Here is a 27500-nt window from a genome sequence, read left to right on the forward strand (position 1 = left end):
AGATCCTGGCCGAGCACGGAGAGGTCTACTGGCACATTCAAGGTCAGTGTGTTTGAGTACTAACCCTGCACAGAGAGATGGACGTGTGCGATCAGCTGCGGCTCAGTCAGTGGAACTTCAGCCAATTTTAGCATCAATACAGACGATTTAAACCTTCATAGGAGACGACTTTGTGCATTTGTGGACAGAGAACATTTCTCTCTGCTGGATATATCAAAGATAAAAGTTTTCGTTCCTTGTTCCTCTGTTAAAGTTGAATTATAGTTCTGTCTGGTCTCATCGCACACTGCTGCCGTCGCCTTGTCTGAGCCTTGGAGGCGAGGATTTAAAACAGGTGTTCATTGTTACAAAATGAGCTGTGAAAGTGAAGAACCAGAAGTGTGTGTAGAGCAGATGTAGAGACGACCAGTCACCGCCTTTATTCTCTCTGCGTCAGTTACGTGTGCGTAGGTCCATGTCCATGTTCTTCTGCTTTATCTGGGGTCAGGTCACAGAGGCAGCAGACTGAGCAGAGACTCCCACACTTCCCTTTCCACACACACTTCCTCCAGCTCCTCCGGGGGATCCTGAGGTGTTCCCAGTCCAGTCCAGAGACATCGTCCCTCCAGTGTGTCCTGGGTCTTCCCCGGGGCCTCCTCCCGGTGGGACATGAACACCTCCTGAGGGACACGTCCAGGAGACATCAGAACAGACGTCCTCCCCTCAGACGCTCCTCTCCACGTGGAGGAGCAGCAGCTCTACTCCGAGCTCCGAGCTCTGTCTCTAAGGGAGACGCCCGGACGCCCTGCGGAGGAAACTCATCTATGTCTCTTGTATCGTGGATCTGGTCCTTCGGGTCATGACCAGAGGTGAGGGGAGGAACGGAAACTGACGCTAAATCCAGACTCAGCTCCTCTTCACCACAACGACCGATACAGTGACCGCATCACTGCCCACGCTGCACCTGTCCACCTGTCAATCTGCCCACGCTGCACCTGTCCACCTGTCAATCTGCCCACGCTGCACCTGTCCACCTGTCAATCTGCCCACGCTGCACCTGTCCACCTGTCAGTCTCTCGCTCCATCCTCCCCTCACTCGAGAACAAGACCCCGACACTTGAACTCGTCCACTTGAGGCAGAGACTCTCCACCCGCCCGGAGACGACAAGATTACTTTTTCCGATCCAGAACCACGACCTCGGGTTTGGAGGAGCTGATCTTCATCCCAGACGCTTCACACTCGGGTCAAACCGCCCCAGAGCTGCAGGTCCTGGTCTGATGAAGCCAACAGGACAACATCATCTGTGAACAGCAGAGATGATCCTGTGGTCCCCAAACCGGACCCTCCGACCCCTGAAACTCTGTCCATAAAAACAATGAACAGAACCGGTGACAGGGGCGGCCCTGGCAGAGTCCAACATGCACAGGGAACAGGTCTGACTAACTGCGGCAATGAACACAGCTCCTGCTCCGGTCGTACAGGGACCGTACCGCAGACTCCCAGAGCGCCCCCCACAGGACACACGAGGGACACGGTCGACTCTTCTCCAGATCCACAAAGCACATGTGGACTGTGCAAACTCCCATGAACCTCCAGCCCCTGATGGAGAGTGTAGATCTGGTCCAGTGTTCCACGACCGGGACCAAAACCACACTGCTCCTCCTGGACCCGAGGTTCGACTATCGGCCGGGTTCTCCTCTCCAGTCCCTGACAGAGGCCGAGGAGGCTGAGGAGTGTGATTCTCCTGGAGTTGGAACACACCCTCCGTACTCCTCCACGTGCATAGTTAAAAGTTTCAGAGGTGCACATTGGTCGACGCAGATGCTCTGTGGAGGAGGTTCAATGTGACAGACTCTCTACGTCGTGACATGGATGACTTAAACTGGGCTTTATGATACTTCGACCAGTCAGATTCAAATATTCGTCATGACGCTCTGTGTTTTCCAAACGCTTTGTGCGAGAGTCTTTCCAGACTGAATGTGTAGAATCAGTTTTATATTATTACACCAAACACGTTCAACACGTTTAGAGATAAGAATCTGACCTTTTTCCTGTGGTTTGAAAAGTGCACATGAAAAATGTGTTTGGAGTTTTCCATCATTTAATGTTTGTAAGTGAGGAAACAGAGGCCTGTGCACACACTCGAGTCAAGCCTCATTCTCTGTTGTCATTTTGGCTGATTTGAACTCGCTTCATAAATTTGATGTTTATTTTTTGTTTTGTTGCAGAGCCAGTGCTGTGGTCGGCGTTAAATAACTTTAGGAAGGCGATAACCAACGAACAGATAGATCTGTTTAACGACGCTGCAGTCGAGGTTTACAGATTAGGAAGCTCCAGGATCAAGTCGTTTGGAGCATCCCGTCAGGCGGCTCTGCAGAACATCAGTGAAATTGCCGATGGTCTCCACATGACTCCCCGAGTCCGGGACGTGGTGAGTCGTGTCTGCAGCAGACGGGCGCCCGTCTGCTGCGCAAACTTTCCATGTAAACTCCGGCTTGACACAGCGTCTGAACGCAGCTTCAGAGTCTGTGTGTGTGTGTGTGTTACATAAACGTGACCCTCGTGTGTGTGTTACATAAACTTGACCCTCGTGTGTGTGTTACATAAACGTGTGTGTGTGTGTGTGTTACTGACCCTCGTGTGTGTGTGTGTGTGTTTCAGGGGGCCATGGCCTTAATGAACAGTGTGTGTAACAAAGTGATCCGGCCCATTGACGGTTCCTGCTGCCAGAACTCGCCCCCGCTCACTTTTCTCCAGAAGATGGCGCTGTGTTTGTTTGTGGCCTCCACTCTACTTTTCTTGCTGTTCCACTTTCTGAGGAAACGGCCCCATCGGCGGCCCCCGGCCCCCGACCCGGAGAGTTTAGAGGAGAAGAAGCCGGCTACGGCCCCCGGGGGCCCGGGGGCGGCGTGCGGGGCCCTGTGCAGAATGGGGCTCATCATGGTTTACTTCTACCTGTGTGACAGAGCAGACGTGTTTATGAAGGAACAGAAATGTTACAGTCACTCGGCCTTCTTCATCCCTCTGATCAGTGTGTTTGTGCTGGGAGTGTTCTGCAGCGAGAGCACCAAAGAGGTGAGTCCTGTGTCCCTCTGTGTCCCTCTGTGTCCCTCTGTGTCCCTCTGTGTCCTCTGTGTCCTCTGTGTCCCTCTGTGTCCCTCTGTGTCCCTCTGTGTCCCTCTGTGTCCTCTGTGTCCCTCTGTGTCCCTCTGTGTCCCTCTGTGTCCCTCTGTGTCCCTCTGTGTCCTCTGTGTCCTCTGTGTCCCTCTGTGTCCTCTGTGTCCCTCTGTGTCCCTGTGTCTCTGTGTCCTCTGTGTCCCTGTGTCTGTGTCCTCTGTGTCCCTCTGTGTCCCTGTGTCTCTGTGTGCTCTGTGTCCCTCTGTGTCCCTCTGTGTCCTCTGTGTCCCTCTGTGTCCTCTGTGTCCCTCTGTGTCCTCTGTGTCTCTGTGTCCCTGTGTGTCTCTGTGTCCCTCTGTGTCCCTCTGTGTCCCTCTGTGTCCCTGTGTCTCTGTGTCTGTGTCCTGTGTCGTGTCCCTGTGTGTCCCTCTGTGTCCTCTGTGTCCCTCTGTGTCCTCTGTGTCCCTCTGTGTCCCTGTGTCCTCTGTGTCCCTCTGTGTCCCTCTGTGTCCCTGTGTGTGTCCCTCTGTGTCCCTGTGTGTCCCTGTGTCCCTGTGTGTCTGTCTGTGTGTCCTCTGTGTCCCTGTGTCCCTGTGTGTCTGTGTCCTGTGTGTCCCTGTGTGTGTCCCTGTGTGTCCTCTGTGTCCTCTGTGTCCTCTGTGTCCCTCTGTGTCCTCTGTGTCCCTCTGTGTCCTCTGTGTCCCTGTGTCTGTGTCCCTGTGTCCTCTGTGTGTCGTGTCCCTCTGTGTCCCTCTGTGTCCTGTGTGTCCTCTGTGTCCTCTGTGTCCCTGTGTGTCCCTGTGTCTGTGTCCTCTGTGTCCCTGTGTCCCTGTGTCTGTGTGTGTCCCTGTGTCTGTGTCCTCTGTGTGTCTGTGTCCTCTGTGTCCCTGTGTCTCTGTGTGTGTCTCGTGTCCCTCGTGTGTGTCGTGTCTCTGTGTCATGTCCTCTGTGTCCTGTGTCGTGTGTGTCCCCTGTGTGTGTCCTCTGTGTGTCCCTGTGTCTGTGTCTGTGTGCCATGTCCTTGTGTGCCTGTCCCTGTGTGTCGTGTCCCTGTGTGTCATGTCCCTGTGTGTCTGTGACTGTGTGTCTGTGACTGTGTGTCGTGTCCCTGTGTGTTGTGTCCCTGTGTCGTGTCCCTGTGTGTCTGTGACTGTGTGCGTGTCCCTGTGTGTGTGTCCCTGTGTGTCATGTCCCTGTATGTCTGTGACTGTGTGTCGTGTCCCTGTGTGTGTGTGTCCCTGTGTGTCTGTGACTGTGTGCCGTGTCCCTGTGTGTCTGTGACTGTGTGTCGTGTCCCTGTGTGTCTGTGACTGTGTGTGACTGTGTGTCGTGTCCCTGTGTGTCGTGTCCCTGTGTGTCATGTCCCTGTGTGCCGTGTCCCTGTGTGTCTGTGAATGTGTGTCGTGTCCCTGTGTGCCGTGTCCCTGTGTGTCTGTGACTGTGTGTCGTGTCCCTGTGTGTCTGTGAATGTGTGTCGTGTCCCTGTGTGTCTGGGACTGTGTGTCGTGTCCCTGTGTGTCGTGTGACTGTGTGTCATGTCCCTGTGTGTCATGTGTCGTGTCCCTCTGTGTGTGTGTCCCTGTGTGTCGTGTCCCTGTGTGTCTGTGACTGTGTGTCGTGTCCCTGTGTGTCATGTCCCTGTGTGTCGTGTCCCTGTGTGTCTGTGACTGTGTGTCTGTGACTGTGTGTCGTGTCCCTGTGTGTTATGTCCCTGTGTGTCTGTGACTGTGTGCTGTGTCCCTGTGTGTGTGTCCCTGTGTGTCGTGTCCCTGTGTGCCGTGTCCCTGTGTGTCTGTGAATGTGTGTCGTGTCCCTGTGTGCCGTGTCCCTGTGTGTCTGTGACTGTGTGTCGTGTCCCTGTGTGTCATGTCCCTGTGTGTCATGTCCCTGTGTGCCATGTCCTTGTGTGTCTGTGTCTGTGTGTCGTGTCCCTGTGTGTCGTGTGACTGTGTGTCGTGTCCGTGTGTGTCGTGTCCGTGTGTGTCGTGTCCGTGTGTGTGTGTCCGTGTGTGTGTGTGTGTCCCTGTGTGTCGTGTCCCTGTGTGTCTGTGACTGTGTGTCGTGTCCCTGTGTGTGTGTCCCTGTGTGTTGTCCCTGTGTCCCTGTGTGTGTGTCTGTGTGTGTCTGTGACTGTGTGTCGTGTCCCTGTGTGTCGTGTGTCCCTGTGTGTGTCGTGTCCCTGTGTGTCTGGGACTGTGTGTCATGTCCCTGTGTGTCGTGTGACTGTGTGTCATGTCCCTGTGTGTCATGTGTCGTGTCCCTCTGTGTGTGTGTCCCTGTGTGTCGTGTCCCTGTGTGTCGTGTCCCTGTGTGTCTGTGACTGTGTGTCGTGTCCCTGTGTGTCGTGTCCCTGTGTGTCTGTGACTGTGTGCTGTGTCCCTGTGTGTCGTGTCCCTGTGTGCCGTGTCCCTGTGTGTCTGTGACTGTGTGTCGTGTCCCTGTGTGTGTGTCCCTGTGTGTCTGTGACTGTGTGTCGTGTCCCTGTGTGTCGTGTCCCTGTGTGTCTGTGACTGTGTGTTGTGTCTCTGTGTGTGTGTCCCTGTGTGTCGTGTCCCTGTGTGTCGTGTCCTGTGTGTGTGTCCCTGTGTGTCGTGTCTGTGTGTCTGTGTGTGTCCCCTGTGTGTCCCTGTGTGTCTGTGACTGTGTGCGTGTCCCTGTGTGTCGTGTGTGTCTGTGTGTCCCTGTGTGCGTGTCCCTGTGTGTCTGTGACTGTGTGTCTGTGTCCCTGTGTGTCTGTGTCCTGTGTGCTGTGTCCCTGTGTGTGTGTCTGTGACTGTGTGTCCGTGTCCCTGTGTGTCGTGTCCCTGTGTGTTGTCGTGTGTGTCCCTGTGTGTCGTGTCCTGTGTGTGTCGTGTCTGTGTGTCGTGTCTGTGTCTGTGTGTCGTGTCCCTGTGTGTCGTGTGTCTGTGTGTGACTGTCTGTGTGTGTGTCCCTGTGTGTCGTGTCCCTGTGTGTGTGTGTCCTGTGTGTGTGTCCCTGTGTGTCGTGTCTGTGTGTGTGTCCCTGTGTGTCCCTGTGTCGTGTCTGTGTGTCGTGTCTGTGTGTGTGTGCCTGTGTGTCTCTGTGTGTCGTGTGTCCCTGTGTGGTCTGTGACTGTGTGTGTCGTGTGTGTCTGTGTGTCGTGTCCTGTGTGTCGTGTCTCTGTGTGTGTGTGTCCTGTGTGTGTCCTGTGTGTGTCTGTGTGTCGTGTGTGTGTCCTGTGTGTGTGTGTGTGTGTGTCGTGTGTCCCTGTGTGTCTGTGACTGTGTGTGTGTGTCTGTCTGTGTGTCCCTGTGTCTGTGTGTGTCGTGTGTCCCTGTGTGTCTGTGTGTCTGTGACTGTGTGTTGTGTGTGTCCCTGTGTGTCGTGTCTGTGTGTGTGTCCCTGTGTGTCGTGTCTCTGTGTGTCTGTGTGTGTGTGTGTCCCTGTGTGTGTCTGTGTGTCCCTGTGTGTCGTGTCTCTGTGTGTGTCGTGTGTCTGTCTGTGTGTGTGTGTGTCCCTGTGTGTCTGTGTGTGTGTCTGTCTGTGTGTGTGTCCCTGTGTGTCGTGTCTCTGTGTGTCGTGTGACCTGTGTGTCTGTGTGTCTGTGTGTGTGTCGTGTCCCTGTGTGTCGTGTCTCTGTGTGTCGTGTCCCTGTGTGTCGTGTGTGTGTCGTGTCCTGTGTGTGTGTCCCTGTGTGTCTGTGACTGTGTGTGTGTCTGTGTGTCCTGTGTGTCGTGTCCCTGTGTGTGTGTCTGTGTGTCTGTGTGCTGTGTGTGTCGTGTCCCCTGTGTGTCTGTGTGTCTCTGTGTGCGTGTCCCTGTGTGTCTGTGTGTGTCTGTGTGTGTGTCGTCTGTGTGTCTGTGTCTGTGTGTGTCGTGTGTGTCCCTGTGTGTCGTGTGTGTGTCTGTGTGTGTGTCTCTGTGTGTCGTGTCTCTGTGTGCGTGTCCCTGTGTGTCTGTGTGTGTGTCTGTGTGTCGTGTCCCTGTGTGTGTGTGTCCCTGTGTGTGTCGTGTCTGTGTGTCGTGTCCCTGTGTGTGTCGTGTCTGTCTGTGTGTGTGTCCCTGTGTGTCGTCTGTGTGTGTCTGTGTGTCGTGTGTGTGTGTGTCGTGTGTCTGTGTGTGTGTCTCTGTCTCTGTGTGTGTCCCTGTGTGTCGTGTCCTGTGTGTCGTGTCTGTCTGTGTGTCGTGTCCTGTGTGTCGTGTCTGTCTGTGTGTCTGTGTGTGTCTGTCTGTGTGTGTCGTGTGTGTGTCCTGTGTGTGTCGTGTCTCTGTGTGTCGTGTCGTGTGCGTGTCTGTGTGTCGTGTGTGTGCTGTGTGTGTCGTGTGCTCTGTGTGTCGTGTCGTGTGTGTCGTGTCTCCCTGTGTGTGTGTCTCTGTGTGTGTCGTGTCTGTGTGTGTCGTGTGTCTGTCTGTGTGTCCCTGTGTGTCTGTGTCTGTGTGTCGTGTGTGTCGTGTCTGTGTGTGTCGTGTCTGTCTGTGTGTCGTGTCTCCTGTGTGTCGTGTCCTGTGTGTGTGTGTGTGTCCTGTGTGTCGTGTCTGTGTGTGTCGTGTCTGTCTGTGTGTCGTGTCCCTGTGTGTCGTGTCTGTGTGTCGTGTGTGTCGTGTGTCGTGTCTGTGTGTCGTGTCTCTGTGTGTGTGTCTCTGTGTGTCGTGTGTGTGTCCCTGTGTGTCGTGTCTCTGTGTGTCGTGTCTCTGTGTGTCGTGTCCCTGTGTGTCGTGTCGTGTGTGTCTGTGTGTCGTGTCTCTGTGTGTCGTCCTGTGTGTCTGTGTGTGTCGTGTGTCTGTGTGTCGTGTCTCTGTGTGTCGTGTGTCTGTGTGTCGTGTCTGTGTGTCGTGTCTCTGTGTGTCGTGTGTGTGTCGTGTCTGTGTGTGTGTGTGTGTCTGTGTGTCGTGTCTGTGTGTCTCTGTGTGTCGTGTCCCTGTGTGTCGTGTCTGTGTGCTGTGTGTGTCGTGTCTGTGTGTCGTGTCTGTCTGTGTGTGTCGTGTGTGTCTCTGTGTGTCGTGTCTCCCTGTGTGTCGTGTCGTGTCGTGTCTCTGTGTGTGTCGTGTCTGTCTGTGTGTGTGTCTCTGTGTGTGTGTCTCTGTGTGTCGTGTGTGTCGTGTCTGTCTGTGTGTCGTGTCTGTCTGTGTGTGTCGTGTCTGTCTGTGTGTCGTGTCTCTGTGTGTGTCTGTGTCGTGTCTCTGTGTGTGTGTCGTGTTGTGTGTCTGTGTGTGTCGTGTGTCGTGTCTCTGTGTGTCGTGTCTGTCTGTGTGTCGTGTCGTGTGTCGTGTCTGTGTGTGTGTCTCTGTGTGTCTGTCTGTGTGTCGTGTGTCTGTCTGTGTGTGTGTCTCTGTGTGTGTGTCTCTGTGTGTCGTGTCTCTGTGTGTCGTGTCTCTGTCTGTGTGTGTGTCGTGTCTCTGTGTGTCTGTGTGTGTCGTGTGTCTGTGTGTGTGTGTGTCGTGTGTGTCGTGTCGTGTGTGTCGTGTCTCTGTGTGTGTGTGTCTCTGTGTGTCGTGTCTCTGTGTGTCGTGTCTCTGTGTGTGTGTCTCTGTGTGTCGTGTCTCTGTGTGTGTGTGTGTGTCTGTGTGTCGTGTGTGTCGTGTCTCTGTGTGTCGTGTGTGTCCCTGTGTGTCGTGTCTCTGTGTGTCGTGTCTCTGTGTGTGTGTGTGTCGTGTCTGTGTGTGTGTCTGTGTGTCGTGTCTGTGTGTGTCTCTGTGTGTCCTCTGTGTGTGTCGTGTGTCTGTCTGTGTGTGTCGTGTGTCTCTGTGTGTCGTGTGTCTGTCTGTGTGTGTGTGTCTCTGTGTGTCGTGTCTGTGTGTGTGTCGTGTCTCGTGTGTCGTGTCTCTGTGTGTGTGTCTCTGTGTGTCCCTGTGTGTCGTGTCTCTGTGTGTGTGTCGTGTCTCTGTGTGTGTGTCTCTGTGTGTGTGTGTGTCGTGTCTGTCTGTGTGTCGTGTCCCTGTGTGTGTGTCTCTGTGTGTGTCTCTGTGTGTCGTGTCTCTGTGTGTGTCGTGTGTCTCTGTGTGTCGTGTCGTGTCCTGTGTGTGTGTGTCTCTGTGTGTGTGTCTCTGTGTGTGTGTCTCTGTGTGTCTGTGTCTGTCTGTGTGTGTCTCTGTGTGTCTGTCTGTGTGTCGTGTCTCTGTGTGTCGTGTGTCTCTGTGTGTGTCGTGTCTGTCTGTGTGTCGTGTGTGTCTGTCTGTGTGTGTGTCTCTGTGTGTGTGTGTCTCTGTGTCTCTGTGTGTGTCTCTGTGTGTGTCGTCTGTGTGTCGTGTCTCTGTGTGTCGTGTGTCGTGTCTGTGTGTCGTGTCTCTGTGTGTCGTGTCTGTCTGTGTGTGTGTCGTGTCTCTGTGTGTGTCTCTGTGTGTCGTGTCTGTGTGTCGTGTCTCTGTGTGTCGTGTCTCTGTGTGTCTCTGTGTGTGTCTGTGTGTCTCTGTGTGTCTCTGTGTGTCGTGTCTGTGTGTGTCGTGTCTGTCTGTGTGTCGTGTGTGTGCTGTCTGTGTGTGTCTCTGTGTGTCGTGTCTCTGTGTGTCGTCTGTCTGTGTCTGTCTCTGTGTGTGTGTCTCTGTGTGTGTGTCTCTGTGTCGTGTGTGTGTGTCTGTGTGTGTCGTGTCTCTGTGTGTCGTGTCTCTGTGTGTGTGTCGTGTGTGTCGTGTCTGTGTGTCGTGTCTCTGTGTGTCGTGTCTCTGTGTGTCGTGTCTCTGTGTGTCGTGTCTCTGTGTGTGTCGTGTCGTGTGTGTGTCGTGTGTGTGTGTCTCTGTGTGTCGTGTCTCTGTGTGTCGTGTGTGTCGTCTGTGTGTCGTCGTGTGTCTCTGTGTGTGTCTCTGTGTCGTGTCTGTGTGTCGTGTCTCTGTGTGTCGTGTCTCTGTGTGTGTCTCTCTGTGTGTCGTGTCTCTGTGTGTGTGTCTCTGTGTATGTGTCTCTGTGTGCGTGTCTCTGTGTGCGTGTCCCTGTGTGTCTGTGACTGTGTGCTGTGTTCCAGAGTCGTGTGCTGAACAGGGAGCAGACAGATGAGTGGAAGGGCTGGATGCAGTTGGTCATTCTCATCTATCATATTTCAGGAGCCAGTGCTGTGAGTCTTCCTCTCTATTCTGTGTGTGGTGTCAAAGCAGGAGCTGATTGTTCTTGTGTGTGTCAGTTCATTCCGGTCTACATGCACGTGCGCGTGCTGGTGGCGGCCTATCTCTTCCAGACGGGCTACGGACACTTCTCCTTCTTCTGGCTCAAAGGGGACTTCGGCCTGTACAGAGTGTGCCAGGTGAGTGCGGCTCCCGCGGCCTCCGTGCTTTGTGCTCCCGCGGCGCCGGTGTGACCGTGCTCGTGCCGCAGGTTCTGTTCCGCCTCAACTTCCTGGTGCTGGTGTTGTGCGCGGTGATGGACAGGCCGTACCAGTTCTATTACTTCGTTCCTCTGGTGTCGTTCTGGTTCGTGATCATCTACGGCGCGCTGGCCGCGTGGCCTCAGATCGTGCAGAAGAAAGCCAGCAGTAGGTGTCCCTAAGCGCTCGAGTGTTGTGGACGTGGCCGCGGCGCCCCTCACCTGTGTTCTTCTTCTCTCTGTGTGAACAGACAGCGCCCTGTGGTACTTGGGAATCCTGCTCAAGTTAGTGGGCCTCCTGCTGCTCATTTGCCTCTTTGCCTATTCACAGGTAACAGCACAGTCCCTCCAGAGGCAGTGTCCTCAACACTGTTGGAAAACTGTTGAATGTGGTGTGATTGTTCCTGTGTGCAGGGCGTGTTCGAGAGCACCTTCACGGCGTGGCCGCTTTCCAGCCTCTTCCAACTGGACGGGGACATTCGCGAGTGGTGGTTCCGCTGGAGACTGGACCGGTTTGTAAGTGCTTTGGTGCCGTAGCTCCACGACCGCTCTGTTCCAGTAGATGTGGATGTGAGTGCTGGTGTGTTTGCAGGCCGTGCTACAGGGGATGGTGTTTGCCTTCCTCTATCTGCTCCTTCAGAAGAAGCAGGTGCTGTCGGAGACCAGAGGAGAAGCTCTGTTCTCGGCTAAAGTCTCCCTGCCCCTGCTGCTCCTGTCTGGCCTCTCTTTCGTCGTAAGTGTTGGACTCTCGCTGTAGTTGGTTCTGGATGAAGACCTGACACACTAGTGCTCCTCACAGCAAAGTGAAGGCTTCCTAACATCTTGTGTCCTCTTTACTTTAGACGTACTCAGTGTGGGCCAGTAACTGCCAAACCAAAGCCCAGTGCAACCAGATGCACCCCTACATCTCTGTGCTCCCGGTGGGTGATGTTGGCCTCCAAACAGAGTGGACGTGATGTTACTGATCTTTGTTTGTGTTTGTCCTCTGAGGCCGCTGTAGATGTCAGGTTGCACACATCCATTTGAATGGAGTCCACAGGGTAAAGTTTGTGCTGACCTCTCTGTGATGCTCCTGTGTCTCCTCAGATTCTGGCCTTCATCCTCATCAGGAACATTCCCGGCTTCGCCCGCTCCGTCTACAGCTCCTTTTTTGCCTGGTTTGGGAAAATCTCTTTGGAGGTAAGATCCAGAGTCTCAGTGTGAAGTATAAAGAAGAAGAAGTACAGAAGTGTAAAACTAAACCCAAAATGTGCTGTGTCCAGCTGTTCATCTGTCAGTACCACATCTGGCTGGCAGCAGACACCAAGGGCATCTTAGTGCTCATCCCTGGAAACCCGTCCCTCAACATCCTGGTCAGTAGCTTCATCTTTGTGTGTGTGGCTCATGAGATCTCCCTCATCACCAACCTCCTGGCCCAGCTGCTCATTCCTAAAGACACTGTGGCTCTGCTGAAGAGGCTGGGGGCCGTGGGGCTCCTCTCTCTGCTGCTGGGGGCGCTGGTCTTCATGCAGGACGATAAACAATTACCTTAATTGTTTCTTTGTTTAATTTGTTCATTTGAATTTAATTTATTAAAGTATAAAAAGACATGAAGATACAAGTCATGTGTGTCGTGTACCTGCTGGAGGACTGCACATGGAAAGGAGCTTGAGGATAAATCTGGGACACGGCGTCTTTTCTCTTTGAGGTTTATATTTTCTGTGTGCTGTTTTTTATTGTTTGAAATAAATTTCCACATTTCCAATCAATACATCTGTACAGGTTTTTGTGTGTTTCTTAAATGCCGTTATTGTGTTACTCGATACTTTCATTTCTTTGTCACGACTCTTCCATGGATCTCTGATCAAACACACTGCCGTCCACCTGTGGGCAGATCATTCCTCCCACAGACCAGAGGGACAATCCTCACTGAACCTTCCTCTCGTCTTAGGCGTCCGGTCAAATCTCTCTGGACTTTCTGCTTCCTCCAGTGAGTCGTGCATGTGACCGGCCACAGTCTGTACCTCACACCAGCTCCTGGAAACATCTGCAAACCCGTCAAACGCTCCTGGACTCTCCTGCTCCTCAAAATGAACTGGTCTGAGCTCGCACACGACGGAAAAGCCTCTGGTTTGTTTTGGCTGATCTTTATTCACTTGTTCAGTCGGTTCAAAATGAATTCTTAAATTCTCCAGGTGAATAATTTTCTAAAGGCTGTTCATGAAGTTAATAATTGTTTTCCCGTAGGCTCATTAAAATGGAAATATTGTCATGTGACAGGTTGATTACGGCTCACTTTGTAGAGACTGGCACGTTTTTATATTGCGTGCTTTTGTTTTGAAATGTGTTTTACTCTCTGCAGTGGTGTGTGTTTTTCTTCCTGTGTTTACCCGCCCCCGTGTGTGTGTGTGCATATGTGTGTGTGTGTCCGGGCTCGGTGTTCCATCTGAAGGACTGCAGCTTTACCGAACCGACAGACTTACCATCAGGGAAAACTAAAGGGGGCGGGGCTGCGTACTTATGTGAATAAAAGCTGTTGCAGAGACTGTTCTGAAGAGAAGTCCTCGTTCTGAAGCGATGTCCTCACCACCACTTTACAGTTGTGTTTGTCGTCGCTGTGTAGATTCCACTAAAATTGTTCTCTGGGATATTAACGGTAACACATCACGTATTTATATCACACAGTTTCTTTTTATTCTTTTGAAAATGCTGTATTCAGTGAAACAGACTGAGACTTTCCTGTCGTGGTGTGTTTGCTGCACGTAAACAAGGTTCAAATAACGTTTCAGAAATGTAATATGGATTCAAACATAAAGTCTTTATTATAAAGACGGTGATTATTTACAGATACGTCTCGAGCACAGAGTCACTGATGGAGGCCGTGGACACACAAACATGAAGAGGAAAAGTGTGCAGGGATCACAGGTCCAGAGCTTCAGCCACCTTCCTCTCCTCAGGAATACCATTTACCTGAAACACACACAGAGGTCCATGAACGAACCATGTCACCACGCATCATCATCCACGCACCAACGACGCACCGACGACGCACCAACGACACATCATCAATCCACACACCAACGACACATCATCCACACACCAACGACACATCATCCACACACCAACGACACATCATCCACGCACCAACGACACATCATCCACGCACCAACGACACATCATCCACGCACCAACGACGCACCAACGCAGTCAACAATAACATTCTCATCAATCCTCCACACTCTGGTCACACTCGCGTCACACCCTCGTCACACTCGGGTCACACCCTCGTCACACTCGGGTCACACTCGCGTCACACTCGCGTCACACCCTCGTCACACTCGGGTCACACCCGGGTCACACTCGCGTCACACTCGCGTCACACTCGGGTCACACTCGGGTCACACCCTCGTCACATTCGGGTCACACCCTGGTCACACTCACATCACACGTCACACCCGCGTCACCCTCGTCACACTCTGGTCACACTCGCGTCACATTCGGGTCACACCCTCATCACACTCGCACCACACCCGCGTCACACCCGCGTCACACCCACGTCACATTTGGGTCACACGCCGGTCACACTCGCGTCACACCCGCGTCACACCCTCGTCACACTCGGGTCACACCCTCGTCACACTCGGGTCACACCCGGGTCACACCCTCGTCACACCCTGCACCTACCTCCAGTCGTCGGAATGTGGACATGACATAAGTGTCTCCTTGGGCAGCGGGGAGGAGAAAGGGGTTAGTGCAGAGTCACAGGACGCCACTAGAGGGCGCAGCAGCAGCACAGAGCACGAGGACAGACGCTCAGACAACACGGCGCTGGTGTTACAGACCAGGGAGGAGGAAAGAACATCTGAGGAACTCTTTATTCTGAGTCTGTTACATCTCCAAAGCTCCAAACGCTCTGCTCCACCTTGTGATGTCATGAAGTGAACAGCTCCTTTAGTTCAGTACAAATTGAAATGATCCAGGTGATTCTAGTGAAGGTGTGTGGAGTTTAAAAAACACAGTGGAGCACTTCCTGTATCACCACATGATGACATCACAAGGTGGAACAGAGTGTTTTTAGTCTGAGAGGAGAACTTGTGCTAAATCTGCAGGTCGAAACCACATGAGAGCAGAGAGCAGAGGATTATGGGACATTTAACGGATGAAACAGTTTGAGGGACGTTATTTATGAAAAAAAAAAAAAAAAAAGAGGAAAAGCTCAGACCAACACCAGAGCCGAGAGAGAGGAGAGACAGAGAGGAGAGACAGAGGAGACAGAGGAGAGACAGAGAGAGACAGAGAGGAGACAGAGGAGAGACAGAGGAGAGACAGAGAGGAGACAGAGAGGAGAGACAGAGAGGAGACAGAGGAGACAGAGAGAGACAGAGGAGAGACAGAGAGGAGACAGAGGAGAGATGCACCTGTCTGCCGTGGTTGGGGGATGGTGATCTGGTTCTGCAGGTTCCTGTAACAGAACAGAAACTTTAGAACAAAACACAAACACACACGAGGGACATGAGGGGCTTACGTCTGCGTGGGGGGGAGGGGCTTACGTCTGCGTGGGGGGGCTTACGTCTGCGTCTGCGTGAGGGGGAGGGGCTTACGTCTGCGTGGGGGGGCTTACGTCTGCGTCTGCATGAGGGGCATGCTGGTGGTCTCGTAGCTGTCCGGGTGCAGGGGGGGCACCACTTCTCCGCTCACGGGGTTGAAGACGGGCAGAGTGGACAGGGGCCAGGAGATCTCGCGGTTCTTGGACAGGCTCCTCAGCTCTTTGGACGACTTCTGGATGGAGCTGTGCTGGACCAGCTGGATTCTACGTCACAAACAGCCACAGAAGGAAGTCAATGCAGGATCAGGGTTCAGGCAGCAAGAGGAGGCGCAAGGAGGCGCGAGAGGACAACGCGCAAGGAGGCGCGAGGACGCTGCCGTAACTGTCATTGTCACGCAAAGAACGCAGCAGCAGCAGCAGCTCAGGTCTGCAGCTCCAGGTCAGGCCCAGTGAGAAACAATAAAGCCTGAAGCTCTGGGCTGAACCTGAGTCGACCTGCAGACGGACCTCAGGCCGCGGACAGAAGTGCCTCCGTCAAACACAAACCTGCACGGAAACTACGTCCATCGTTTGTGTTTTGTTTGTGCTGCTTTAGTTTTGGAGATATTTACGATTCTTTTACAGGTCAAACTGGCGTCACCAGCCACAGGAAATGTCAAACTCAGGCCCGGGGGCCAAATTTGGCCTGTGATATAATCAAATCAAATCTGTATTAGAGCTGTCGCCGCACACAGATCGACTATAGAGACATGATTTATTTAAAATGTTATTTTATATTCTGTTTGTTCTGGATTCAATGTTTAAGCAAAACATTTATTAAACATTTATTTTAATAAGAAAAGATTTAACATTAAAGATCTCCAAAGAAAACATACAGATGTTGTAGAAATTTAAAAATAAATATTTAGTTTGACCCACGACTTAGACGCAGTTTTTAAGTTTGGCCTCTGTGAGTTCGAGTTTGACTCTCCTGATCTAAAACGACACAAAACTGAGTCAGTCGTTTGTGTTTCATTTGTGCTGTAAAAAGTTTGGTTTGTGTGATTCTGATTCTTCAAATCTGAAAAGTTTTATTTCGGGTCGATGAATGAAAATGTGAAACAGCCTCAAAACAGCAGAAAATTAAACCAAACGTTTGTGTTTGGTTTGTGTTGTTTTGTGTGTCTCTGTTTTCATTTGTGTGAGTTTATTTCTAAAATTATTCATGATTATTTTTGTGGAAAGTATATTTTGGTCATTTCAGTTCAGTTGACGACAGCGACTTTAACAAAACTCTACAAAACTAGAAGAGAAACGACCTGAGTCTGTGGAAAAGTCTGGATCCGTCTGTAGGAACTTGATTTTGATTCATATTTTACATAATCATCTTACACACACAGAACAGAACAGAAAAGAAAGTTGTAGAAAATCACAGGAGATCATCTTCTAAATAATGAGCCACAGCTGCCCTGGGACAGACTGTGTACACATGGCTGCCACACACACCTGTGCCGCCTCTCAGCAGGTGTGTCCAGGTGTGTCCAGGTGTGTTCTAGTGTGTCCAGGTGTGTCCAGGTGTGTTCAGGTGTGTCCAGTTGTGTCCAGGTGTGTTCTAGTGTGTCCAGGTGTGTCCAGGTGTGTTCTAGTGTGTCCAGGTGTGTCCAGGTGTGTTCAGGTGTGTCCAGTGTGTGTGTCAGGTGTGTTCAGGTGTGTCCAGGTGTGTCCAGGTGTGTTCAGGTGTGTCCAGGTGTGTCCAGGTGTGTTCAGCAGGTGTGTCCGGGTGTGTTCAGGTGTGTCCAGGTGTGTGTCCAGGTGTGTCCAGGTGTGTGTTCAGGTGTGTTCAGGTGTGTCCAGGTGTGTCCAGGTGTGTTCTGTGTTCACCTCTGACGTCTGAACGCCACTTTAAAAAGCCACATTCCACTGTTTTGTGTTTCTGCTCTGATGTTTCCTCAACACACAAACCTGGAGTCGTGTTTGTTTCATTCACTCGTTTAACACACAAACCTGCACGAGTGCTTCTCTCAAACTGAAAACACCCTGTTCCACCTTGTGATGTCATCATGTGGTGATACAGGAGGTGCTCCACTGTGTTTTTTGAAAAGGCTTGAAGGCTTTATTTTTATTTTTTAGTTCATAGTTTGAACAGAAACAGAAATACACAAATAAAAACAGATTCGAAAAATGATTCAGTTGTTTCTGTTAAACCAAATGTCTTTATAAATCTTCAAAATCACAAAATCTGTTTTATTAAATCTCAAAATATGCGCAAATTACTTTAACTTTATGTACATTTTTAAACAGGCACTTAAGTAAATTTTTTCTCCACTGTGTTTTTAAACCATTACATAAAGTTGGAAGATTTCAACCCTCAAGTCACTGATCTCGACTGAACTAAAGTGAAAAGGAGCTGAGAACTTCAAAACTACCACTTCATGACATCACAAGGTGGAAGAGAGCGTTTGGAGCTTCGGAGATGTACTGATACTAAAATACTAATGACTCCTAATAAAGAGTTACTCACAACACAACTCCAGCTCTGTGTGTGACCAGGAACATCAGGACATTAGAACATGGCTTAAATCAGTTCTTTAAATCCTTATTTCTAAAACACGCATCAAGAATTTCAGACTTCTGGTCATCGCACAATGCATCCTGTGAAGGCTTTTCCAAAAAAGTGATCATCAAACCTCCATGTTTGTTTTCCCAGTGGGATGTGTCTATTGTCAAAGTCGATCTTTTCAAGTCTTTTGAACCATATCACTTTTGTTTCTGGTTCTGATATTGTCATATTTTAGTTTTGGGATTCAGACATTGTTAATTATGTGGTTGTTGGATCCTAACAGCGGAAAACGACTCGAGAAATTAGTTTGTGAACTTCATAAATGTAAAAGTGAATCAGATGTGTGTGACTCAAACCTCCATTCAAACTGTTTCTCTTCCCAACGGAATTGAAAAATAGTGAAAGGTGAAGGTGATGGGCAGGATTGATCCACAGGAAGAACTAAAAAGGAAACATTTGTCTGACTAAGACAGTGGTGCTCAATACGTCGATCTCGATCTACCAGTCGATCACCAAGGTCGTGTGGGTAGATCGCCGTGTCTCGTTTGGACTCGTGTTTGGACTCGGTCTTGTCTCTCACTCGAGGTCTGACACTCAACAAGTGTGATCATATTTCATTCCGGCCGCTGCTGTTGGTAATAAACTTGTAGCGGGTGCAGGAGCGTGTGGGGCGTCTCAGTGCAGCCTGTGCGCTCATTTGAAACCCGCGGAGACTCTACGGCGCATCACAAACACACACGCTCCCTATGCACGGCTCGTCTGCGACAGCGTGTGCCCTCGTGTACCAGCGTGCATCACAGGGCAGGTTCAACTTCCTAAACATCCTACCTGTCCACCTGCCTCACGTCAGCACGCCGCCCTCGCCTTTTCACGCTCTCGCTCCTTCCTGCGTACAGCCAACACAAGCCCCTCCACAGTGCGGCTGATTAGAAGAACAAGACCAAACGTGAAGCAAAAACCAGTCTAAATTTGTGTTCCAGTGTTGGCACAAAGCAGGTCTACAGCATAGAGCGGATCTACAGAACAGACCTACTGCCACATTTGGCTGAAGTTTGTCTAACAAAAGTGACAAATGCATCTGTGTTTGTCACGATGTGTGTTTGGTTTGGTAAACGTGCAGAGGCTGGAAAATATCACTGCAAAACCACAAAAGAATGAAACTCCAGTTTGGAACTTTAAAAAACAGGTTTAAAAATCTTCCTTCACTTTTTTCACAGTTTTGTGTAAAGTGCCAGAGGAAGTTCTCTTAAAGAAGAGGTTCTCAAACTGTGGGGGAGGGTCCAAAAAAGGGCCACAGAGTGTTTCAGTGCAGTTTGTTTGACTTTGTATCAGGTAGATGATTTTGACTTGGTCATTTTGTAAGTAGCTCACATGATGAAAAAGTGTCAGCACCTCTGATCCACGGGATAGATGAAAAAGGAAACATTTGTCTGACTAAGAAATCATCCCGAGTTTACAGAGAACATTTTGTATGTGGAGCGACAACAAAACAACAATCCCGATCCTTCGCTCAACCTCGGTTACGAATTTAAAAAGTCAACACCAAAGTGAAAGTCTCCAACTGTTCACCAAGAAACACCTTCCACTGCAAAGACCAAGACGTGATGTTTCTGTAAAACCACAAGAACAAGAAAGTGCAGCTCAGTCTGTTTGTCTTCTGCTCCATTAACAAACCAGATTTTGTTTTGTCGTCGCTCCACATACAAAATGTTCTCTGTAAACTCGGGATGATTTCTTAGTCAGACAAATGTTTCCTTTTTGGTTCTTCCTGTGGATCAATCCTGCCCATCACCTTCACCTTTCACTATTTTTCAATTCCGTTGGGAAGAGAAACAGTTTGAATGGAGGTTTGAGTCACACACATCTGATTCACTTTTACATTTATGAAGTTCACAAACTAATTTCTCGAGTCGTTTTCCGCTGTTAGGATCCAACAACCACATAATTAACAATGTCTGAATCCCAAAACTAAAATATGACAATATCAGAACCAGAAACAAAAGTGAAATGGTTCAAAAGACTTGAAAAGATCGACTTTGACAATAGACACGTCCCACTGGGAAAACAAACATGGAGGTTTGACGATCACTTTTTCAGAAAATCCTTCCCAGTGTGAATTACACAATGATCAGAAGTCTGAGATTCATGATTCATGTGTTGTAATAAAGTAAACCTTGGTGTGTCTCTGGCCTCTCGTCGGGCTCAGAGTTGGATTTGGAGTTGGATTTGGATTTGGAGTTGGATTTGGAGTTGGATTTGGAGCAGCTGTGGGAGCAGCTGGAGGATGAAGTGATGAAGATGTGATGAAGAACAGAGTGAGTGACAGAGGAGAGACTTACTCTGGGGTTTGCATGTTTCGTTTGACCCTGGGGACAAAACAAAATGGATGAATTAAACAGTGACAGAAACACAAGAGCAGACAGTGAGGAGGACATGGACATGACACACACGGCCCTGACACACACGGCCCTAACACACACAGCCCTGACACACGCGGCCCTGACACACACACAGTGACCACCTGAACACACACACACGCGGCCCTGACACACACGGCCCTGACACACACGCGGCCCTGACACACGCCCTGACACACCTGACCACACGCGGCCCTGACACACACGCGACACACGCCCTGACACACACTGTCCTGACACACACGCGGCCCTGACACACACGGCCCTGACACACACACACACGTGGCCCTGACACACGCCTGACACACACGTGGCCCTGACACACGCGGCCCTGACACACACTGTCCTGACACACACGCGGCCCTGACACACACGGCCCTGACACACACTGACACACACTGTCCTGACACACACGGCCCTGACACACACGGCTCTAACACACGCGGCCCTGACACACACTGTCCTGACACACACACACACTGTCCTGACACACACTGTCCTGACACACATGGCCCTGACACACACGGCCCTGACACACACGGCCCTGACACACATGGCCCTGACACACACGCGGCCCTGACACACACTGTCCTGACACACACGCAGCCCTGACACACACTGTCCTGACACACACTGTCCTGACACACATGGCCCTGACACACACGGCCCTGACACACACGGCCCTGACACACGCGGCCCTAACACACGCGGCCCTGACACACACGGCCCTGACACACACGCGGCCCTGACACACGCGGCCCTGACACACACTGTCCTGACACACACGCAGCCCTGACACACACTGTCCTGACACACACACTGTCCTGACACACAGCCCTGACACCTGTATCTCTGACACACTGCCCTAACACACATGCGGCTCTGAAACACACACAGCTTTAACACACTGCCCTGACACACTGCCCTGACACACATTGTCCTGACACACAGCCCTGACACCTGTATCTCTGACACATGGCCCTGACACACACACGGCCCTAACACACACGTGGCCCTAACACACGCGGCCCTGACACACACTGTCCTGACACACACGGCCCTGACACACACGGCCCCGACACACGCGGCCCCGACAAACACGGCCCTGACACACACGCGGCCCTGACACACGCGGCCCTGACACACACTGTCCTGACACACACGGCCCTGACACACACGGCCCCGACACACGCGGCCCCGACAAACACGGCCCTGACACACACGCGGCCCTGACACAGGCGGCCCTGACACACACTGTCCTGACACACACGGCCCTGACACACACGCGGCCCTAACACACACTGTCCTGACACACACTGTCCTGACACACGCAGCTCTGACACACGCAGCCCTGACACACTGGCCCTGACACACTGCCCTGACACACTGCCCTGACACATGTGGCCCTGACACACTGCGCTCGCTCTGCTCACACTTTGCAGTGACGTCACACTGGGGGGTTCTGCGTGTGTGTGTATGGTGGAGTGTTGATGTTTGCAAACACTGACACATGTTTTTGTCACATGTTCGTGTTTGTGTGATCAGGGCCACGGTTCGGTTCAGGAGTTTGATTTTACACATGTTGTCGGTCTGACCCTGTGTGTAAAAACAAACTTCTTCTGTTCTTCTGAAGTGTGACCAGGCCTTCAGTCGGGACTTTGTGGGTAAAAACAAAGATCAGATTAAAGATCTGACAGAGCTGCAGACAGAGCAGTGCCTCCTGTTAGCGTCGCCCCTCAGGAAACGACCACTTCAGCTGCAAAGTGTCAGGCCTGGAGTTTCTCTTTTCTCTGAAAACTGATCTCAATAAAACAAACTGATCTGTGGTTTCCTCGTCACACAGACCTGGAGCTGCGTTTGTTTCATTCACATGTTTCACACACAAACTGAAAACACTGTTCCACCTCGTGATGTCATCGTGTGGTGATACAGGAAGTGCTCCACTGTGTTTTTAAACTCCACACACCTTCACTAGAATCATCTGGATCATTTTTTCAGTCCTGGAGTTTCTTAATCGATCTCGACTGAACTAAAGGGAAAAGGAGCTGTTCACTTGGTGACATCACAAGGTGGAGCAGAGCGTTTGGAGTTTTGCAGATGTAACAGACTCAGAATAAAGATTTACTCAAACAAACACAACTCGAGCTCTGAGTGTGACGGGGGCTCAGAGTCTCCTGTGTGAAATGTAAATGTGACGTGGATCCTGTGATGAAGATGAAGCTGCATTTAACCCAATTACAGAACAGAGTAAAAGTCTGGACCAGGGACCAGAGGAGGGTCTGTGTGTGAGGGTCTGTGTGTGAGGGTGTGTGAGGGTCTGTGTGTGAGGGTCTGTGTGTGAGGGTCTGTGTGTGAGGGTCTGAGGTCTGAGTGTGTGAGGGTCTGTGTGTGAGGGTCTGTGTGTGAGGACCAGGGGGCGGTCAGGGGGCTGTCCGGCGGATCAAGGTCTGTTGTCAGGTCGGGGGTCTGTCGTTAGATCGAGGTCTGCCTCAGGTCGGGGGTCAGCCTCAGGTCAGGGGTCAGCCTCAGGTCAGGGGTCAGCCTCAGGTCAGGGGTCAGCCTCAGGTCGTGGTCTGCCTCAGGTCGGGGGGTCAGCCTCAGGTCGGGGGTCAGCCTCAGGTAAGGGGTCAGGGTCGTGGTCTGCCTCAGGTCGGGGGGTCAGATCGGGTCAGCCTCAGGTCGTGGTTCAGGTCAGGGGTCCTCAGGTTCAGCCTCAGGTTGGGAGGTCTGGTCGGGGGTCAGGTCGGGGGGTCAGCCTCAGGTCGGGGGTCAGCCTCAGTCGGGGTCAGCCTCAGGTCGTGGTCTGCCTCAGGTCGGGGTCAGCCTCAGGTCGGGGGTCGGGTCAGCCTCAGGTTGGGGGTCGTCGGGGTCTGGTCGGGTCAGCCTCAGTCGGGGTCAGCCTGGGGTCAGCCTCAGGTCGGGGGTCTGGTCGGGGGCTCAGCCTCAGGTCGGGGTCAGCCTGAGGTTGGGGGTCTGGTCGGGGGTCAGCCTCAGGTCGGGGTCAGCCTCAGGTTGGGGGGTCTGTCGGGGGGTCAGCCTCAGGTCGGGGTCAGCCTGAGGTTGGGGGTCTGGTCGGGGGCTCAGCCTCAGGTCGGGGGGGTCCGGGTGAGCAGAGGTGTGTTGGCAGCACTTACACCCCCTCCCTCCTGCAGCACATGGCGTACCCCAGCACCACAAACAGCAGCAGGGCCACGGCCGCCGGCACCGCCAGCGTCACCACGAAGTCCGACAGGTAGTCCCGGCTCCTCAGGGCCTCGGACGGCGGGTTGTACTCCCCGAACTCGGGCAGGACTCCGGGACCGGGGTCCGGCCGGCTCACGTACACGGGGACCACTTTAGTGATGTCCACCTGGACACAAAGACAAACGAGTGAAGGACAGAACGAAGATCAACGAGAGACAAGAGACAAGCAGCACACGCTTAGAAGAAGAAGAAGAAGAAGAAGAAGAAGAAGAAGAAGAAGAAGAAAAGGGCCTTTTGATCCCCCCTCACTGCACACTACACACACACACTACACACACTACACACACTACACACACTACACACTACACACTACACACACACTACACACACTACACACACACTACACACACACACACACACACACTACACACACTACACACACTACACACTACACACTACACACACTACACACACTACACACTACTACACACACACTACACACACTACACACTACACACACTACACACACTACACACACTACACACACTACACACACACACACTACACACACTACACACTACACTACACACACTACACACTACACACACTACACACACTACACACTACACACTACACACACACACTACACACACTACACACACTACACACACTACACACACTACACACTACACACACTACACACTACACACACTACACACTACACACACTACACACACTACACACTACACACACTACACACTACACACACTACACACACTACACACACTACACACTACACATACACACACTACACACACACTACACACACTACACACTACACACTACACACACTACACACACTACACACACACTACACACTACACACACACACACTACACACACTACACACACTACACACTACACACACTACACACTACACACACTACACACACTACACACACACTACACACACTACACACTACACACTACACACACTACACACTACACACTACACACACTACACACACTACACACACTACACACTACACACTACACACACTACACACACACACACACACACTACACACACTACACACACTACACACTACACACACTACACACACACACACACACTACACACACTACACACTACACACACACACACACACACACTACACACACTACACACACTACACACACACACACACACACACTACACACACTACACACACTACACACACACTACACACACACACACTACACACACTACACACACTACACACTACACACACACACTACACACACTACACACACTACACACTACACACTACACACTACACACTACACACTACACACACTACACACTACACACTACACACACTACACACACACACACTACACACTACACACACACACTACACACACTACACACTACACACTACACACACTACACACACACACACTACACACACTACACACACTACACACTACACACTACACACTACACACACTACACACACTACACACTACACACTACACACACTACACACACTACACACACTACACACTACACACTACACACACTACACACACACACTACACACTACACACACTACACACACACACACTACACACACTACACACTACACACTACACACACTACACACTACACACACACACTACACACTACACATACACACACTACACACTACACACTACACACACTACACACTACACACACACACTACACACTACACACTACACACACTACACACTACACACACTACACACACTACACACTACACACATACACACACTACACACACTACACACTACACACACTACACACTACACACTACACACTACACACACTACACACACTACACACTACACACACTACACACACACACTACACACACATACACACACTACACACTACACACACTACACACTACACACTACACACTACACACTACACACACTACACACACACATACACACACTACACACACACACTACACACACTACACACACACACTACACACACTACACACTACACACACTACACACTACACACTACACACACACTACACACTACACACACACACTACACACACACACACTACACACTACTACACACACACACTACACACTACACACACACACACACTACACACTACACACACACACTACACACACACACTACACACACTACACACACTACACACACTACACACACACACACTACACACACTACACACACTACACACTACACACACTACACACACACACACACTACACACACTACACACACTACACACTACACACACACATACACACACACTACACACTACACACACTACACACACACACTACACACACTACACACTACACACTACACACTACACACACTACACACTACACACTACACACACACTACACACTACACACACTACACACACACACACACACTACACACACTACACACACTACACACACTACACACTACACACACTACACACACTACACACACACACTACACATACACACACACACTACACACACTACACACACTACACACTACACACTACACACTACACACACTACACACACACATACACACACTACACACACACACTACACACACACACTACACACACTACACACTACACACTACACACACACACACTACACACACTACACACACTACACACACTACACACTGCACACTTCACACTGTCAGACAAACTCACTACATGTGTGTAAAGGGCCCTGTTCCTCTCGTGTGGACACACGTGTGACAGGGGCTCTGTGGTTGGAGCAGTGGGTCTCAACCTGAAGGTCGGAGAACTCGATGTGAACTGGGAGATTTATTCTGGTTCTTTGTTCGTCTAAATCCTGAGAGGAGAAGATCTACAGCTCCAGGAGGAGAATGTGGAGTCAGTATTTCAACTACTGAACAAACAGAACTACTGCTCCTGTCCTGCTCCTGTCCTGCTCCTGTCCTGCTCCTGTCACACGGACATGAGGTGCAGCAGAAGCTGAAGCACATGTAGGTTGTGTCACAGGAGACTGATGGACGTCATGAAGTCATGAATCTGTTTTTAACCTTTTTCAATGAAATCATCAGTTACTGTGAGACTGTTTCTGAGTCGGTCTGTACCAGACCTTCTCCGCAGGTCCTGAGACTCACCAGTGAGATCTTGCACCAGTCGATGTGAAATTGTGCTCTGAACTTCTTGTCACAGCTGATGGACGGCTCCATCTCCTGACTGCAGCGCAGCTGGTTGTGTGGACTCTCCACCTCCCGCAGACACGAGGAGAACGGCACGTCCGCCCCAACCATCACGTACACTCTGCACACACACAGGGTCAGGGACCTCACAGGACCTCAGAGGACCTCACAGGACCTCAGAGGACCTCACATCACCTCAGAGGACCTCACAGGACCTCGGAGGACCTCACAGGACCTCAGAGGACCTCAGAGGACCTCACAGGACCTCAGAGGACCTCACAGGACCTCAGAGGACCTCAGAGGACCTCACAGGACCTCACAGAGGACCTCAGAGGACCTGAGTGTACCCAGGCGTGTGCACTGACCCTTCCTTCAGGTTGTTGATGGGCAGGGGCACGCGGCCGCCTCGGTCCAGAGCAGACGTGATGTTGATGGCGTTGAGGCGCTCGGGCTGCCACACGTTCTTCACGGCTCCCAGGAAGTCGCCCAGAACCTCACTGGCCAACATCTCCTCCACGTTCATGTTCTTGATGTAGAACTCAGCCTGGTACGGCAACGGGAACTCTGCAGGGACGAGAAGAACGAGAAGAACGAGAAGAACGAGAAGAACGAGAAGAACGAGAAGAACGAGAAGAACGAGAAGAACGAGAAGAACGAGAAGAAGAACGAGAAGAACGAGAAGAAGAAGAGAAGAACGAGAAGAACGAGAAGAAGAAGAAGAACGAGAAGAACGAGAAGAAGAAGAAAGAAGAAGAAGACGAGGTCAGAGGACACACACCAGAGAAGTGCAGGAGGGTCTGTGCATCTGTAGTGTGTCTGTGTCTGTAGTGCATCTGTTGTGTGTCTGTTGTGTGTCTGTTGTGTGTCTGTTGTGTGTCTGTAGTGCATCTGTTGTGAGTCTGTTGTGCGTCTGTAGTGTGTCTGTTGTGTGTCTGTGTCTGTTGTGTGTCTGTGTCTGTTGTGCGTCTGTACCTTCGGTGGCCATGATGTTGATGACCAGGTTGTGGCGAGCGGTCTCAAACGTGCGGCGGTTGTACGCTGTGATCTGCACACACACAAACACACACACAAACACACACACACACACACACACACACAAACACACACAACACACACACACACACACACACACACACACACACACACACACACACACACACACACACACACACACACACACACACACACACACACACAAACACACACACACACACACACACACACACACACACACACACACACACACACACACA

At 51.2% G+C, this 27500-nt stretch overlaps 2 protein-coding genes across 4 annotated transcripts in view; one reads left to right on the plus strand and one right to left on the minus strand.

The window, feature by feature from the left end:
• The window catches only part of LOC110171387 (N-acetylneuraminate 9-O-acetyltransferase-like), a 12224-nt gene extending 208 nt beyond the window's left edge, over positions 1–12016 (plus strand). Inside the window, exons 1-12 of one of the 2 annotated variants that reach the window (XM_055157243.1) lie at positions 1–42; positions 2209–2411; positions 2642–3055; positions 10014–10103; positions 10170–10289; positions 10361–10517; positions 10600–10679; positions 10763–10864; positions 10941–11081; positions 11191–11268; positions 11435–11527; positions 11611–12016. The exon at positions 1–42 is cut by the window's left edge and continues 82 nt beyond it. In XM_055157243.1, the coding sequence (XP_055013218.1) occupies positions 1–42; positions 2209–2411; positions 2642–3055; positions 10014–10103; positions 10170–10289; positions 10361–10517; positions 10600–10679; positions 10763–10864; positions 10941–11081; positions 11191–11268; positions 11435–11527; positions 11611–11880 (1790 nt within the window). In that variant the 3' untranslated portion in view covers positions 11881–12016. Of the gene's footprint in view, positions 43–2208; positions 2412–2641; positions 3056–10013; positions 10104–10169; positions 10290–10360; positions 10518–10599; positions 10680–10762; positions 10865–10940; positions 11082–11190; positions 11356–11434; positions 11528–11610 lie in introns of those variants that run through there. The other variant, XR_008632712.1, reaches the window with a different exon arrangement.
• Positions 12017–13126: 1110 nt separating this feature from the next.
• The window catches only part of sgce (sarcoglycan, epsilon), a 26913-nt gene continuing 12539 nt past the window's right edge, over positions 13127–27500 (minus strand). Inside the window, exons 4-11 of one of the 2 annotated variants that reach the window (XM_055157251.1) lie at positions 27220–27292; positions 26613–26811; positions 26206–26368; positions 22994–23178; positions 19752–19778; positions 14949–15137; positions 14746–14789; positions 13127–13297 (exon numbers count right to left, since the gene is read on the minus strand). In XM_055157251.1, the coding sequence (XP_055013226.1) occupies positions 13281–13297; positions 14746–14789; positions 14949–15137; positions 19752–19778; positions 22994–23178; positions 26206–26368; positions 26613–26811; positions 27220–27292 (897 nt within the window). In that variant the 3' untranslated portion in view covers positions 13127–13280. Of the gene's footprint in view, positions 13298–14745; positions 14790–14948; positions 15138–19751; positions 19779–22963; positions 23179–26205; positions 26369–26612; positions 26812–27219; positions 27293–27500 lie in introns of both variants that reach the window. The other variant, XM_055157250.1, reaches the window with a different exon arrangement.

The sequence above is a fragment of the Boleophthalmus pectinirostris genome, unplaced genomic scaffold (assembly GCF_026225935.1).
Source record: "Boleophthalmus pectinirostris isolate CB_2022bp ecotype Guang Dong unplaced genomic scaffold, ASM2622593v1 HiC_scaffold_21, whole genome shotgun sequence".
In the NCBI taxonomy this organism is placed as follows: domain Eukaryota; kingdom Metazoa; phylum Chordata; class Actinopteri; order Gobiiformes; family Gobiidae; genus Boleophthalmus; species Boleophthalmus pectinirostris.